The following is an 18,899-nucleotide window of genomic DNA, read 5'->3' on the forward strand; positions in this document are numbered from 1 at the left end:
TATTGTCAAAAAAAGTTAACTAAATCTAGTATAAATCTGAAAATTTCCACATTTATATCAAGGTCTGGTCCTAGAGCATAAACACACACGTACACACACACACACACACACACACACACACAAACACACACATGCGTGTGACTGCAACAGAGAGTATTTTTATTGAAATTGGCAAATAAAATCAACAAAACTGGCATAAATCTGAAAGATTTTCATAAATAAATGAAGTACTAATACTAGAGCACAAATACAATATGGAACAAGCATGTTCACTCACACACACACACAAACACAGGTGTCTGGAGCATTTTTTGATTTTTGCAATTAATGGGAAAATGTAAAAAATGCTTTTTTTTCACTTTGTTTGTAAAAAAATAATCAACTAAATCCAGTATAAATCTGAAAATGTCTACATTTATATCAAGATCTGGTCCTAGAGCATAAACACAAAGTGGAACGAACTTTCTGTCTCATACACACACGCACACACACACACAAACACACACACACACGTGTGTGACTGCAACAGAGAGCTTTTTTATAGAAACTGGCAAATAAAATCAACAAAACTGGCATAAGTCTGAAAAAATTCCATACATAAATGAAGGACAAATACTAGAGCACAAATGCAACATGGAACAATCATGAGAAAGAGAGGGAAAAGGGCAAATAAAAGAAAGATGAAAGGCAGCTTAACTTTTGCATAACTTCCCTATGGACCTCTATTGGATAATGTGGTCATTGCACTCTCTTTCTCTTTAACTATAATTCCTAAAGTTTTTCCACAAACCTACAGATGGCGGTATTCTATCCCTAACACATAGAGCAATGTCCAAAAACTATTTATATTTATTTAAGATCATCATTCAAGTGATTTTTTCATAAAAAAATCATTTTTAATGAGCCAATTTATGACATAGTTAAGTATTTGTGCAGTAAAGAGGTAAAAAAACTACCAAATACCCACAAAAACACAGCATAAATGTTTAGTTGAGAAGTAAATAAAAAAAATTATATATAGTTTTCCATTTAAAAAATGCATATTTCCTTATGCAATCGCTTAAGTGGTTTAATCGCTTAAATCGATTAAGGGTTAATTAATTGTTATGTTTCATATTAAAATATATGCATGTATTGTATATTTTATTTGGCAATGTATTTGCTGGAAATATTTGAATTTGCATTAAAATAATGAAAAAGGTTTCAATAAAATGTTTTTTCTTTCAGTTTATTTTTCTTCAAAAAGTTTTGTTCTTTACAAACATTTTTTTGACAGAAATACATACAATCTTTTTTTGAAAACACAGACACTAAATCAATCATATTGATCTCCAAAAGTTTATTTACCATAGTGTAACGTACTGCTCCGAGAGACAAAGGTAGAGGATCCAAACGCAGCTTTATTTTAGAATAATCCACAAACGTCAAAAACAGGCAAGAGGACATAACAGGTAATCAGTCCAATCAGGTAAACAAAACAGGCGAGACAGGCAAAAGGGTAATCCAAGACCAAGAGACGTGAAACCAGGGAAAACGCTCAGAAATGCAGTGTTACACAAAACAAGACTTCGCAATGAATGACTGAGATAACCAGGGTTATATAGGGTGAGGTGAACAGGGTAATGAGACACAGGTGCATGTAATCAGGGATGATGAGGAGCAGTGAGAAAATGTAGTTTGTGATGGAGTGACAGTCCGGGGTGGAGTGCTCTCTGATGGTAACCACGGGGCACTCTCACTGGTGACTGTGACGCATAGAAACATACAGGATATCTTTCATTGTGCAGTTTTCTATCCTTCTGTGGAAATTAAATTCTCTACAAGAAATTCAATTTAGCAATGAAATCTGCTCTTAGAACTGTAAGAGCAGCTGCATGAGTACAAGTATTTGAAAGCATGTTAAAAATCCTCTGAGCTTTGGGTCAGAGATAATGGAGAAATATATCATGCTTACGGGTATCCGGCGAGCCATATATCTCAGCTTACAACACTGCTAGATCATTGTCAATGTTCTTATGTTCTTTAATAAAATCGCATGCTCACCCTGACGCTGGAGAAATGGTAGAGGAGCTGTACTACATCTCAATACTACATAGTAGACACATATGAAATAATCTATATTCTCCTGGGAAATTACTGGGTACTATTATATCAAGTGAGAACGCTTGGACACATGGATAGATGGTGTGTTCACTGACTGCACCTTTTTGCTTCTTTTTTTTGCGAATGAATAAAACCGTGATTTTGTTTGTCTTCACAGTATTTATGAACACGGCTATTCCCATTGCTGCAGTTCTCGTTGTAAGTATACAACATTTAGTCTGATATCTGTTCATATTGAAACTATAAACACGGCAGATGAAAAGATCAGGTGTTCGTTTCAGACGTTCGTGGCCCATGTGCATCTGTCGGATGATGCGGACCTGTCCCCCGCTGTGGCCTTCGCCTCCCTCTCGCTCTTCCATATCCTGGTCACTCCTCTCTTCCTGCTGTCCAGTGTCGTGCGCTCCACCGTCAAAGCCCTGGTCAGGTCAGTTGCATGTTATTGATACAGGATGAGATAAATAAAAGGAAATTAAAAAAAAAAATTGCATGAAAATTAAAAGCCGCTACAAGTAGGTTTCGAAAAAGATTATGTAATCCTGTAAATGCTGTAGATTTTTTAAATAATAGTGTGAAAAAGAATGTAAAAAAAAAAGAAGAAAAGTAATCATTTATTGGAATCGCATATCTGTTCCCTTTCAGTCAGTCATGTTCGACGTTATGTCGACGTCCCCGACGTATGTTGATCCCAATACGTCTGTGGCGTCGACGTAACATCTTCGTTCCCTCCTTCAGGGATCGAGGGTTACATTCGTAAACTGAGATGTTTTTTGTTGCATATCATATTTGAAACATCAGGCTTTTATGACTTTTTTTAGGGCTGTCAAAAGATTAATCGCGATTAATCGCATCCAAAATAAAAGTTTGTGTTTACATAATATATGTGTGTGTACTCTGTTAATTATTATTTATATATAAATACACACACAAGCATGTATATATTTAAGAAAAAAATATTATTTTTATATATAAAACATTTATATTTATATATATTATAGATTATATAAATGTATATACAGTATATAAATGCAAATCTTTCTTAAATATATACATGAATGTGTGTGTATTTATATATAAATAATAATTAACAGAGTACACACACATATATTATGTAAACACAAACTTTTATTTTGGATGCGATTAATCGAGATTAATCTTTTGACAGCCCTACTTTTTTTTATTATAATTTTTTTTAAACAGGCTTTTAGTGATGTTTAATTAACACATTTCGGGAAGAGCACGTTCAGATAATTAAACCTAATTAAACACAAGTGGAGCTCATTAAGTTAATCAATTTAATCAACGACAAGAGGTGTATATATAGTTCAGATTTACCTTCTTTTCGTTGACAGCATCCCTCCACCACCCCATCTCCTCACTTTGAATTAATAAACTCTTATTAGACATCAACACAATCAATAATACAATGCAGTCTAGTTCTAGACTATCTCTATCACGGGGGGGATACTCTGGGTTCGGGCCAAAATTGCGAGCCCAGAGCCCTCCCCCTAACAGCACGCCAAATACACATCATCTTTACTCTATTTAATTTGATGTAAGTGTGAACTTGTGAATTATGTAGTATGATATAGTGAAAACATATATGTGACACTGGACCACAAAACCAGTCATAAGGGTATTTATTTATTTTTAATTGAGATTTATATATCCTCTGAAGCTTTCCATTGAGGTATGATGATGTATGATAACATTTTGTATATATTTACGGTAGGACATTTACAAAATATCTTCATGTAACATCATCTTTACTTAATATCTTAATGATTTTTGCATAAAAGAAAAATCTATAATTTTGACTCATACAATGTATTGTTGGCTATTGCCACATATATAACCGTGCGACTTATGACTTATATGGTCCTGGGTCACATATAATATAGAGAGGTCACACTCGAGGAGAAAAAAACACCTCAATTTTATTAAAAAATATGCAATTTGGTGCTTTTTCTGATATCTACATGGCCAAAAGAAAGCTGAAATTCTGATCACATCAATGAGATATTTAAAAAAGTATAAAAGACTACTTGCATAAAATGCATATAAATATCTGTTGTCACTCTATATCTCCCAATAATCATAGCGTATGTCTCAGTAGGATGATATATAAATGCTTAGTTTTATGATCAAAGCTCTGTAGTTTCAAAACATATAATGCAAGGCAATACACTGATAACTGAGAAATGAAAAAATAAACGTTCCTCAAAAATCTGATGCATCATATTTGATACTCCTGATTTCCCTGATTAGGTTTACTTGATTATCCATACATCATTAAAAAAATCAAAGTTTCATCAGTCCAGTAAGTGTTCATCTTAAAATATTACTAACAATATAAAATGTATTCTTATTTTTACTAAAAATCTATAAAGATTTCACAGCAAAACGATGGGGGATGTTTTTATATTTATGCTAAAAGGTCTTTTACTTGCTAAAAAGTATAAGCTATCAATCAGATGACAGAAGGCATGCATTAGATTCTGTACAACAGTTTTTTCAGCAGTTTTGAGCATGTTGATAATTTAGATGCCTTAGAAATGTGCATATCAAGTAGGTTTTATAGGGTTTCAAATTGCATTTATTATTGTAATATTCCATTTTTTATAACTGACTCCTTCTGCTGAACCAATTTTAATAGTACTGCTTATTTTCTGTGCGGTGTTGTGCGATATAAATTTGACTGTGTATGACTGTGATGTACAACTCACAACATGGGTTCAGGATTTACAGGTTTTAATTAACCACCCAGGAATATAATGAATCGTACCTGTGTGTTTCTTGTGTCAATGTGTGATAAATCACTTCAGATCAGCTGTGCATTTTCTTTTCTCATCGCCGATAGACCCTCCTCTTAAGAAGGAAATGTGTGTCTGTCTGTGTGCCTCGGGTTCAATCACATCAATCCAACGCTGTGGAACACATTTTAGAGAGTGAAGGCTGTATTTATAGTGTACAAACAGTTCATAAATCAGTGCTGTCGGAAAAAAACAGGCCATATGTGCCACCGGTCTTAATATATGACTTGGCACCAGAGGGAAAATGACTGCCCGCTAGTGATCATTTTTTACGACAGCATCAGCTGTTTCCAGTTTCTTTTCAACATTATCTACTTGCAACAATACATTCATTCTAGACTAGAAAATAAAATGCATCTGCCTGAGGTCTCCAAGTCTTGTTTCTCTCAGGATTTATTTTCTGCATGTTGGTAATATTTGAGGGTGGAATTGAATGGCACACAATAGGCAGCGCAGATTTTCTCACAAAGAATTATTGATTACGCAGAAATATATATATATTTGGATTTTTTTTTTAACTGTGTTTTTATTTAACTTTTCTTATAAACAGAGCACTGTAGAAAATATATATTTTAGTCCTATTTTATTTTCTAGGAGGGGTGTCATCTCAGAATGACACTTATTTCTTGATATGTGAACAAATAATTGCCAAATAAGAATAAACAAATGTTGTTGTTCTTACAGAATATCACATGACATACTGTATTGTTTTCTTATGGCCAGTGTTCAGAAGCTCAGCGAGTTTTTCTCCTGTGATGAGATTGGAAGTGAACATGAGCCCACAGCAACTATCCAACTCAATTCAACCAATCACCACAAGTATCAAGCCCTGGTAAGTCAAGTCAGTTATATGTTTTGTTGTTGTTGTTGGTTGGTTGGTTGGTGGTTTAACACTAGAAAAGCCAGGGGTCGCTGTATACCTAAAACCGCCAGCGGGTAAAATTTACCCATGCAGATTATTACTGTATTGATATGGCTAAAAAACGTAATATGTCACTGTATTATGCCACTGTCTTCACAAAGTAATGTATAGAGTCATGAAATTATTATTTTTAGTCATCAACTATGTTTTTGTCCTGTTGTTTTATGCTATTTTAAGCAGGCTACACTAATCACTTTTTGGTGACTATAGGCTAAACCAGCCTGCAATGACGACGAGAAATAGATGGAAATAAATACATATTTGGGTGGTGTAATATTATAATAAACTGTCATTAATCCCATATTAAGATAACCCATGTTATTTAAATTACTAAAATACCCTAAATAGACAATGAAAAGCAATAATAATTCACAGCACTGCATAAGATGTATGACAACTTATGATAAGGATAACATACGAATTCAAGCGCACAGTTTGACCTAATTAATTATCCATTTGTATAGTTATATAATTTATAATTTGAATAAGAGAACAACACCAATAAACTTGGGATAATCATGAAAATTGTTTTATTCATTCCATCATTTCTGATTTTTTTTTTCAGGAAACTGCCAGACTTGAATAAATAGCAACACAGTAGCAAACAATACTCAATACAAAATTGCAAAACAAAAATGTATAATTAATACAAAGTTTTATAAATAGTATTTATAAATAGGCTAAAACATCTTTATTTGACCGTGCGTTGCTTGCGTTATTTGATGCGTTGCTCAAACACAGAAAATAGAGGAATTATATAGGGGTAAATTTGACCCGCTTGCGCTTATAGGTATAAATGCCCCGTTTTTAAATCTGGTTTTATCTAAACAATTTTTAACAACAGGGGATTGTAAATAACACAGTTTTAGTAAAAGTCAGTGACTGGGAGACTTGGATATTTTATTTAAAATCTGTTATGTACATTTGAAAAACAGCCATGGGTAAATTTTACCCCGTGGCGGTTCTAGTGTTAATGGATGGATGGATAGATGGATGGGTTGTTATTGCCCCCATTTTTCATGAGCTGAACTTAAAGATCTAAGACTTTTTCTATGTACACAAAAGGCCTATTTTTCTCAAATATTGTTCACAAATCTGTATAAATCTGTGTTAGTGAGCACTTCTCCTTTTCCAAGATAATACATCCACCTCACAGGTGTGGCATATCAAGATGCTGATATGCTAATGTTGACTGTATTGGGGGGGTCCGGGCCGGGGGGGGTCCCGGGGGGTCCAAAAAAATATCTGCCGCGACCACAATTTCCTCAGGCAGTGCAACACATCTCCTTCACATAGAGTTGATCAGGTTGTTGATTGTGGGCTGTGGAATGTTGGTCCACTCCTCTTCAATGGGTGTGCGAAGTTGCTGGATATTGGCAACACTGTTGATATAGACTGTCGTATATGCCGATCCAGAGCATCCCAAACTTGCTCAATGGGTGACATGTCCGGAGAGTACGCTTGAAAGATCCTTACAACATTATCATGCTGCAACAATCGGTTTGCATAACCAAAGAATTTCTGCACAAACTGTCAGAAACCGTCTCAGGGAAGCTCATCTGCATGCTCGTCATCCTCATCGGGGTCTCGACCTGACTGCAGTTCATCATTGTAACCGACTTGAGTGGGCAAATGCTTACATTCGATGGCATCTGGCACTTTGGAGAGGTGTTCTCTTCACGGATGAATCCCGGTTTGTATGGTGGGTATGGCGTCGTGTGGGTGAGCGGTTTGCTGATGTCAACATTGTGGATCGAGTGGCCCATGGTGGCGGTGGGGTTATAGTATGGGCAGGCTTATGTTATGGACAACAAACACGGGTGCATTTTATTGATGGCATTTTGAATGCGCAGAGATACTGTGACAAGATCCTGAGGCCCATTGTTTTGCAATTCATCCACGACCATCACCTCATGTTGCAGCATGATAATGCTCGGCCCCATGTTGCAAGGATCTGTACACAATTCCTGGAAGCTGAAAACATCCGAGTCCTTTCATGGCCAGCATACTCACCGGACATGTCACCCATTGAGCATGTTTGGGATGCTCTGGATCGGCGTATACGACAGTAACTTCGCACAGCCGTTGAAGAGTGTACCAACATTCCACAGCCCACAATCAACAACCTGATCAACTCTATGCGAAGGAGATGTGTTGCACTGCATGAGGCAAATGATGGTCGCACTGGGTATTTACTTTTTTGGACATTTTTTTAGACATATTTGTTCTTTTTATGAATGGGCCTTGAAGCTTATGGTGCCATGCTTTCAGGAATCCAGCCATATCGCTATGACTATACATTATTTATGTTTGTAATATCACAATCCTGGTCGGCATGGAGAGGTTATGACTGTATGTTCATTCTAATAAAAGTATGTTCATGCAGAGCTTAACCAGATATGTTGTTTTTCTCACCTGTGATAAAGCCTCTGAAGGTGGTGAACCGTAAGCACCCAGTCAGAGGCGACTGGAACAGCTTTGCCCTTCAGAGCGAGCAAGAGGACGAGCCACTGACTGTGGAGGATGAAGATATCTGCATCAAGGTGAGACGGGTTATTTCTGTACTCAGGCAGTAAATAGGAATCTCATCTATGTGAAGAGCCCATTGAGAATAAGAATAACTGTCAGCCTCCATTATCTCCATTCTAGATAACAAGTGGATATTTCAGCTGGACTGATGGAACCCCAACGTTGTCAAATGTGGATATTAAGATTCCTTTTGGTAAGTGCTGTCAAAAAAAAGTAATAAAAGTGACTTATGCGATATAGTCCATATATTTTGTGAAAAGCTATCCCCTTCACAACAGAATTTTCAGTTTGGCTGAACTATTACTTTTTGTTTTGTTGCTCCATGAAATCCACTTATCTTGAGTCTTGATTCATTCTCTCTGCAGGCCAGTTAACTATGATAGTGGGCCAGGTGGGTTGTGGGAAATCATCTCTGTTGCTGGCTGCACTTGGCGAGATGCAGAAGATCTCTGGCTCAGTTATGTGGAACAGGTGAGGACTTCTGGAGCGCTTGACAGTGTTGGAGACTAAAGACACATTCACACCAAGGTTGATACCTATAACTATACAATTTTAGGGTCTAAAAGTCTAAACCGCAAGTAAAATGATAATGACACAGAGAAACTAAATAGTTGGAATCACATTCAGAAAATGCATTTCTAGCTGATGAACAATAAAAACATTGAGAGCCAATCAGAGCCATGGGAGAACATCACCTGTGCTCCACATCGGTCTCATACAGTGCGAGAGAGCCGCTCTGCTGAGGGGTTTCTTGTGTGGTTTCACTTTCGGTAACTTACGAGTTGTGTGTTATCTGAAGTTTCTAGATCCAGTCACTGTTCTCCACCGGAGCGGCTCCCGTCAGTTTTGTGTTCTATGCACGACTCAAAAGCGCGAGTCGCTGCAAAGGATGTGAGACGTGAGCCGCTTTACTTTCATTTTTTCAAATAAGTCCATAAGCGCCTCTGGCTCGTCCTGTGGACCCATTTTAATAAGAGGCACGTGGGAAGTGGTGGGTGCTGCGTCCAGGCCAAGCAAGCTCTGCCGGTCCTCCTGCTCTTGGACCAGCAGATGGAAGTGACCTCCTGCTCATGCCTGAGGTCCATAAGCACCTGGTGTTGCATCTGGTGGAGGCCAACGAGTGCTTTGACCAGCTCGGCGTCTGTTTTGCGAGAACTGCATGATGGCATGCCAACTTCTTCGTCTCGGGTTCCAGGCACCGGTGTACATCACCCACAAATGACAAAACAAAAGTAAAGTGGCAGCCCCTCATGGACGACTGCTGCATAAACTAAAACAAAACAACAACATAAAGTCCAAGCCTGGTCCTCTCTCGTCTTCCACTGTCGTCACTCCTTCTTTTATCCTTCTGGAGACAGGTGTGGCGCCCAGGTGATGCTCATTAACACTTGCGCCACCGGCCTTGCTCCGTTCCCACGGCTCTCTGCCCCACACTTTTTTGCCACGTCATCTTTATAGTTATCCTTCTTAGTATGAACAGCCAAGTTTTCATATAAGGACTTTTTTTGCAGAAAAAGGTTTAGCGCATTAAATGTTTACTGATGTACAGTAGCTGATGGAAATGCAAATTTTGTTTCTCCCTTTTTTGATATCAAGTATATAATATAATTAGCACTAAGGTTTATTTCCTTCTCCTGTGTCTTTCCTGGTTGAACACTGGGGTGGGATGTGGTAGAAAGAATAAAGATGAGTTGCTGTTACAGTAATTGAAAAGCTCTAATCGATGGCAGAAGTGGTCACCCTAATTTCATACTGAGGCCTGGTTGAAGTGATTGGTGTATTCACTGGACGGATTCCCATTTGCTCACAAGAGCTCTTTGAATCAGAGCGCATGCGGAGAGCACTGTGTGCAGAGAATACATTGTAATGAGTAATGCCTTTCATATAGAGCTTGAAATTGCTTTAATGGTGCTGTGGATGTTTTGGGGATTGGTAATCCTCAGAGTCGCTATTATATAAAGAAACATTTCTGATAAGGGTCTGTTTAGTGTGGTTTTGTAAGCTTATATAACTATATTGTTCCCAATCTCTAGGTAATATAAAAGTTTCTTATTGTGTTACCTCTTGTTAACATTTCAAAGAAGATCTGGACTCATGTGGCTGTTCAGTTCCAGGCTTGTGTAAGACACAGCAAGAGCCTGTAAGGAAAAATTGGACTGCCGCTGGTATTGATTCCCCTATTGTGTGAGCCAAAATTTGTATCTGGATCAGCTGACCCACAAAGAATAAATTTTGGGTGTGAGGATTTATTGGAGTCATCATGAGGAATCACATTTTCCTTGATATTTGGACAGTGTTCAATGTACTGTGAAAACAAACTCTTTCAGAACACAAAACTTCCTTGCCTTTTTATTTATTGAACATAAGCTGCAAATAATTAAACATTTTTACCTAATTTAAACCTAACCTAAAACACACTCTTAAACGTTGTGGAAAGCCTTCCCAGAAGAGTTGAAGCTGTTATACTGTATCTGCAAAGGGTGGGCCAACTCCATATTTAACCTACGGATTAAGAATGGGATGTTATGTGCATCTATCTATCTAGATGTACGTTTTATACATATGCATCTGTCACATGACCCTAAGTATCAAACATTGTGGGAATCACACACAAGCTTCACTCTTCACCAATGCGATCCCAGTGAAACAATCCCTGATTAGAAAGATCTTAATTCTAAGGTCATTAAAAGAAAAAGGCCAAAATATATTACTGCATCCCATAATTCCTCAAATGTAAGCAGATCATGGGTAACAAGGCCATATCAGAAATACATTGACATTAGAGCAATAGAAACACATCACACACCTGACCCTCTGGGTGTTGTGATGTAACTATCCACCACCATATCAAGTCCTCTTCACAAATTAGTCACCTGTTCTTCAGCCTGTGCTGTCCTACAGAGTATTAGTGATTACAATGTTGATTTGGGGCTTGTGTTTTGATGTTCGCACACCCTTTTATGAGACGCATCCTGGGTCAAGCACAATACAGATGGGTGTTTGTTCAAGTGCCAGTCCTCCCTGGCAACAACCAACCAATTGAGCCCAAATCCTTAAGATAACAGTGGAACTAGACAGACAATGTGGATCCACTTAAAGAGTTTTAGATTAAAATATAAAATATAAATAAACCTGTAGGATAGATATATTAATAGGATAGAAACAGGGTCAGTCAATGAAAGGTCTGAATCAAATTACTGTTTTGCACCCAAAACAAATACTCATTAAATTATTTAAATCTCAATAATGACATCTATTGCAATGGCACAGACATTTGAAAGTAACTCTAGTGCCCCTTGAGTACTGAGGTCTGTTAATGAATCCACGATGTGCTATATTTGAGATGTGAACACTATGAGAGCCATCTCCGATATTTATTATTCAAATAGTTGACATGATATGTGTGCCCACTGCATGCCTATGCTAGCTGAGGGTGAAGCTATGTTTTTTTTTCTAAAAATACACTGATCAGGCATGACATTATGACCCCCTTCCTAATATTGTATTGGTCCCCCTTTGGACTCCACTAGACCCCTGAAGGTGTGCTGTGGTATCTGGCACCAAGATGTTAACAGCAGTTCCTTTAAGTCCTGTTAGTTGCGAGGTGGGGCCTCCATGGATCGGACTTGTTTGTTCAGCACATCCCACAGATGCTCGATTGGATTGAGATCTGGGGAATTTGGAGGTCAAGTCAACACCTCAAACTCGTTGTGCTCCTCAAACCATTCCTGAAGCATTTTTGATTTGTGGCAGTGCACATTGCAGCCCCATACGCAACAAACTGTGATGCACTGTGTATTCTGAAACCTTTCTATCAAAACCAGCATTAACTTCTTGAACAATTTGAGCTACAGTAGCACATCTGTTTGATCAGAACACACAGGCCAGCCTTCGCTCCCCATGTGCAACAATGAGCCTTGGCCGCCCATGACCCTGTCGCCGGTTCACCACTGTTCCTTCCTTGCATCACTTTTGATAGACACTGACCACTGCAGACTGGAAACACACCACAAGAGCTGCTGTTTTGGAGATGATCTGACCCAGTCCTCTAGCCATCACAATTTGGCCATTGTCAAACTCGCTCAAATCCTTACGCTTGCCCATTTTTCCTGCTTCTAAAACATCAACTTTGAAGACAAAATGTTCACTTGCTGCCTAATATATCCCACCCACTAACAGGTGCCATGATGAAGAGATAAACAGTGTTATTCACATCACCTGACAGTGGTCATAATATTATGCCTGATCAGTATATATTACAAAGCCTAATGACACAAAATATCTCCTTGAACAGCTAAATTTAGGTCTTGAAAAGCAAATGTTTATACTAACAGTACAAGAAATGACTGCGTTTACTGGGTGTTGTCTAATCGTTGTCTAAAGGAAATGGTTTTTACGTGTGAATGTTCATGCTGAGTTCGACATCTTTTGGCGGATGATCAGAGAGTATCAGGCACTGTGGCAAAAAAAGCTCTCTTTTATCTGAATCGTTTATCACACAAATGTCCACATAAATGACTCTCACAGCTTCTGATCTCAGCATGTCCTAAACATCATAAATATGACTTTCCAGTAAGTAATAGATAAGCTAAATAGTCTTTGATCCCTGACAGTTGTTGCCTGTAAACATTTACTGATTCTTTTTATTTTAGTTAACTAGTTTGCTTTGTTTTAAAGAGATCACAGACTCATGTGATCACATTACTCTACAAGCTAAAAATGATGTTTTTAACAACCAAAGAACACATGATTGCAGAATTTTCTGTATTAAGTTTGTTTTTACAAACAAGCCCACAAGAGTACCAGCATCTCCTTTATCTCAATCATTTATCAAACGACTGTTATCTGCACAAATAAATTACTTTAAAACTGCTATGAATGTCAACATGTCCTGTGCACAAGTCTAATGTAGTGAAGTTAGCTTTCATTATTTTAGAAGTTGTAAATCACTAAACAAATTTATTTAACTGATTTTTTTTGCCTAAGATTTAGGGCCCTGTCATACACCCGGCGCAATGCGACGGCAGGTGCGGCGCAAGTGTTTTTTTACTAGTTTCAGCCCAACGCAGTTATTATTTGCACCTTCAGCACCATGTTTTTTTAAATAGCAAACGCACTCGCGCCCATCTGTTCAACCATGGGTGTGCTGGTCTGAAAACGAGGTGTGTTCAGTGCCTATGTTGGCGCGTTGCTATTTTGAAGAACTGAAAACGACTGCGCAATTGACCAACTGAAATCTGGTCTAAAGTCAATGGCACAGTGTTTTTTTTTTGTTATTTAAAGGGCGTGCATAAAGCCGGGTGCACAACGCACATACACTCTGCTTGTTACACACACAGGGACACGCAACAGCACACAAACATAAAAGGATTCCTCTCTGGAGAAGCGTGTAAATATCGAATCCGCCATGTCAGGTTTTAACCCCTAGGAGTCTGAGCTGTTTTGGGGCCCTTTAGAAGTTTTGACATGCTCTGACATTTGTGCATTTTTCAGTTGCTTATAAACATATTAATGGCAAAAGTGTAATTACTCTGTATTCAGCACAAACTGGGCTACCATAATATGTGAGCAACATGTATGTACATGCTTGTATTTTTGAGAGAATAATGTTTATGGATAATTTTTGAAAAAACTAAAAATATGTTGTTTTAAAATTAAGGCTTTAAGACTAACAATAGATATGTGTTCACAAGACCTTTGATTATTGGGTGTATTTGCATTGAGTTTTTGCTTCAAAATGATGTGAGAATCATTGAGCCTACTCATATAAAACAATATATTCATTTACATTTTGTAAAACACTTTTTCTTTTCTCAGGCCTTATGCGAGTAGGTGTGAACGAGCCATGAATAATAATGTGATCACTCCTGAGAAACAAAGACCTGCATAATAATGAGCTGCATAATAAATGAGCTTTAGGTAGGCCTACTAGATTTTAGGTTTACTAGATAAGTACAGTAATGGTACAAAAAAAAAAAAAAGTTTTCTGGGGGGGAAATCTAAATGTTTTTTACTTAAAGCAAGATTTCAATCAGAAATGCTTTTGAAAGAAGAGCTAAAAAAGACAGTAATATTGTGACACTGAACCCAATTCAATATTCAATAAATACAAATAACTGAATAATTGGTAATGATGAATGTTATAAGTAAAATATTAGGGATTTAAAACAACATAATGCAATGCAATTATGATTTCAATTAGTATCTGGTGACTTTAGGTTGATTGGGACACTTTTTCCCAGTCATTTCAATGGCAAATATTTTCTGAATCATTTGTAAACGATCAAATTCACACAATACTCAAATATCATTTCGAGCTTCAATCAGAAACACGTGAAATGCATGAGCCAGCGCTAAGGCTATTGTCTGCTATATTGGTATCAAATATACTCATATATTTATCATACCAGTCTGTTATATTATATCAAATATATTGAAAACATTGATTAAAATTAAGATACAATTTATACAAAACGAAATTCAATTTAAAGAAAGCAATTAACTTTCTAAAAAAACAACAACAACAACATAGGGTATAATATTTAAACATCAATATGAAGCAAAATTCGTTTTAAATAAATTGATTAAAATTAAGATACAATTTATGCAAAACGAAATTCACTGTAAAAAAGGCAATTAATACTCATATAATTTCCATCTTAAGTTCATTTATGAGACGCGTGCAATGCAGCGCTAAGGCATTTCTTTAGACCTATGTCTCATGTTTGTGTGTCAAGGTTTCACTAAGCTACAGGTAATTTTCTGAAGAGAATCAGATTAGACACCATTGAGAGAGAGGCTGAAGATCGCGAATCATGTTTGTTTCCCTTAATTTGCAAAAAGCACAACAATTTGTTTTTATTGTGACTGTACACAAAAAATAGAAACTTAACAGAATATAATGATATATAACACTTGCATGAATGATAAAAAACGACAGAGTTAATTGAGTCTCTTTGGCACTGATAAGAAAAAAAGAGAGCCGATCGTGCCGGTGCGACCGCCGACTTGAGGGGGTTAAAGGGAATGGGAGATGAGACTCTGATTGGTTTTGCATGTTACGCCCAACACACCCATGACTCATTTAGAGACTAGGTACAACCCTTTTGGACCATGCGTCTGGCGTGTAGATCGTTTTATAAACTAAACTAGCAAAAGTAGATTCGGACCATCTAAGTGCACCTGCACCATGCACTTCAGACTCTTCGCTCAGATCGTTAAAATAGGGCCCATAGTGTGACATGGTGGTTAGCATCCAGTGCCAGTCATCCCTATACTCAAAGCACACAAGTTGTGTAGGGCCCCGAACCACTGGGAGCCCCCTTGCTCACAAAGATGTTTAAATCCCTAAAACTGTGTGATTTAATAGAATTTTTGTTTCGTTTTTTATTTTTACCGATTACGAAAACACGATGCCACGTTCAAAGCGGTGCATTGTCGCCTTTCCTACGGTTACAAACTACTAGGAGACGCAAAGCCTGAGGATCCAAACGCAGTAGTTTATTAAAGGGTAATCCAACGACGTTATCCAAAACAGGCAAACAATCCAAACAGATACCAGGGCAGGAACTCAATCGGGGCAAATCCGAAAAAAAGGCTACAGGATCAAAACCATGGAACAGATACACAGTTGTTACACATACAAGATTTAGCAATGAATGACTGAATAAACCGAACTTATATAGTCAGAGTTAACAAGGTTAATGATACACAGCCAGTGTTGGGAATAACGGCGTTACAGATAAACGGCGTTACTAACGGAATTATTTTTTTCAGTAACGAGTAATCAAACGAATTACTGTTTCTCTCGTTACAACGCCGTTAGCGTTACTGAGGGAAAAAAATGCGGCGTTAGTCGCGTTACTATAATTGAGCTCACTGAAGCGCTTTTCATCCGAACAGGCTCTCTGTCAGTCGGACCTGCAATGTGTGTGTGTGTGTGTGTGTGTGTGCGTGTGCGCGCGCACCAGCCATGCGTGTTGGGGGTGGGTGCGGTGGTACACATAACTGATGATGATTGGTGGGTGGGAGACAAGGTTGAAGTTGATAGGTTGAGTTCACACCTATTTTTTTTCACGGTCTATGGTTCACACACACACACACACACACACACACACACACACACACACACACCTATGACGCACACGCATATGCACATTCAGCGATAGTCCAACGACTTCAAAGGTAGCTTTCGCAAATTGGAAGTATAAGCGCTACTTTTCCCTCGTTGAGGTGAAAGGTAAGAATATTTATGTAACATGCAACTTATGCCCAGGAAGAAAGAGTCTCTCCACGCCGGTGGCAAGTGATTTTGAAGCGCCTCACATCATCATATGCCACAAAATTAGTGGCTAAAAACCCAGGTGATAACGTGAGCTCCACTACCACAGGAAAGTATAGTACTGATAATATTTACACAATATTTACACTATAGTAGGCCTACTGATAATATTTACAATAATGCATTGAATTTGATAGGTGTCTCTCACATTGTCCCACAGCAACATTACAATAGTGCACATTAATGTACAATGTTTTATAATAATAATTTATTCTATTTAGTGTCCAATTCATTCATTTAACATATCTAATATTGGGGGCATCCAAATTATGTGACATATTTGAACATTTAAAAGAAAAAAAAAGTAACGCAGTAATTACTTTCCCTGGTAATTAGTTACTTTTATAATGATGTAACTCAGTTACTAACTCAGTTACTATTTGTAAGAAGTAACTAGTAACTATAACTAATTACTTTTTTAAAGTAACGTGCCCAACACTGTACACAGCTGACAACAATCAGGACGATGATGATGAGTCCGGACAGTGAGTTCTGGGAAATTTTGTCTCTGTGATTTTACTTGGCCTGAGTTGCTGTGTTTCCTAATTGCTTCCACTTTGTTACAATACCACTAACAGTTGACTGTGGAATATGTAGTAGTGAGGAAATTTCACAAATTGACTTATTGCGCAGGTGGCAACAGGTACCACCATGGCCGGATTAACATAAGTGCTAGGTGGGGGTGAAGCCCCAGTGCCCGAGCACGGAAGGGCCCGTGATCGGCAGAAGAAAATGATTGACAGTCGATCGGGAGCACCTAAACTTTTCCTGGTGGGCCGCTCGCCAAACCCCACCATGCCCCCACATATTAAGCGCTGTTATTTACTGGAGTGCTGCTGCGAGTGCATGGGAACAAACACCAAAAGCCAGGTAAAGAAGTTGAGCTGATTAAACTGTGCGAGCGCATCCATCAGTCGCAGCGCGAGAGCAGCTGGACCGTCTCACACACAGCGCTGACGAACTCGTTCTGCGCTTTCGCCGCTCTATTCAAGTGATAATGAGCACCAGGCAGTCGCTCTATCCATTTGAATTTAATACAAGCGCAGGCAACATCATGTGTGCAGTAAAGGCTCTGTAGCGAGCATGTAAAGTGAAGTGTTGAAGTAAACTAGGCTGCCTACACGACTGTAATCATGGCCGTAGTTAGCTATGAGGTCACCGAGGTCCGGACCTCTGTATTTTTCTGTGGTGTACATGATAAATGTTGTGAAATAATTGACTAAAAGAGCATTAACACTACTTTAGTGCTGCAAGGATATCTTCTTATCTGAGCCACCCCGCCTGCGGTCTGTCACCCTCATCAATGTCAAAAAAATTGAGATGACCAATCAACATGAATGATCGCTTCAGTAAACGGTGCAAGATGTAAGCTAAACTAAACATTTCATATTTGACAGCTGTTTTAGGATAGAAATGTTAAACAATGAAAAGACTATCAGCCAGAGCTCAGCTTTAGGAGGGGAAGAGATGGGGCAAGAGAAGGAGAATGAGAGAAAAAGAGTAAAAGAGTAATGGAAATGAGGCAGAGTGATAGAAATAAGAGTGATGAAATGAGGAGAGAGCAGGCATGATAGATAATCTACTGCCCTCTAACCTGGTTTTGAAAGCTATTTATTAATATTTTTTTTAGCCTTCGAACATATTAAAATGCACATGTATCAAAGAAATCAACAAAAGGTACTGATTACCATGCCCCCCAAAATAGATAAAATTTGGGACCTCATTTGGAAACCTGTTTGCTTTGACCTCATATCTGGAGTTAATGAATGCTGTTAATGTGTTGCAGCCTGGGATATTTATATAGCCTGTAGGCCTACTTCATATTCAAATTGAATATTCAGACAGTATAATACTCATTGTATCTCTGTGCTTTGAAGATTTTGTTTGTAAAAAATACTAATTATTTCTGTGGTAGAAAACAATGTGGCACCAAGATCGGCAACTATGGGGGCCCTTGGGTTTGTTATAGCCCCAGGGCCCTACGTGTTCTTAATCCGGGCCTGGGTACCACGCTTGATTTCACTGAGCTCCTGAGAGCGACCCATTCTTTCACAAATGTTTGTAGCATCTACATGCCTAGGTGCTTGATTTTATACACCTGTGGCCATGGAAGTGATTGGAACACCTCAATTCAATGATTTGGAGGGGTGTCACAATACTTTTTGCTAAAATAGTGTATATATGGGTCTGT

General features: G+C 38.0%; 1 protein-coding gene across 1 annotated transcript in view; it reads left to right on the forward strand.

Moving 5' to 3' along the window:
* Positions 1 to 18,899, forward strand: part of abcc8 (ATP-binding cassette, sub-family C (CFTR/MRP), member 8) — a 115,059-nt gene that overhangs the window by 39,445 nt on the left and 56,715 nt on the right. The window contains exons 12-17 of the mRNA XM_079809077.1: positions 2,261 to 2,301; positions 2,385 to 2,530; positions 5,640 to 5,748; positions 8,265 to 8,381; positions 8,488 to 8,560; positions 8,733 to 8,838. Of these exons, the coding sequence (XP_079665203.1) occupies positions 2,261 to 2,301; positions 2,385 to 2,530; positions 5,640 to 5,748; positions 8,265 to 8,381; positions 8,488 to 8,560; positions 8,733 to 8,838 (592 nt within the window). The remainder of the gene's footprint in view (positions 1 to 2,260; positions 2,302 to 2,384; positions 2,531 to 5,639; positions 5,749 to 8,264; positions 8,382 to 8,487; positions 8,561 to 8,732; positions 8,839 to 18,899) is intronic.

This window comes from Gobio gobio, assembly GCF_949357685.1.
Source record: "Gobio gobio genome assembly, chromosome: 25".
Classification (NCBI taxonomy): domain Eukaryota; kingdom Metazoa; phylum Chordata; class Actinopteri; order Cypriniformes; family Gobionidae; genus Gobio; species Gobio gobio.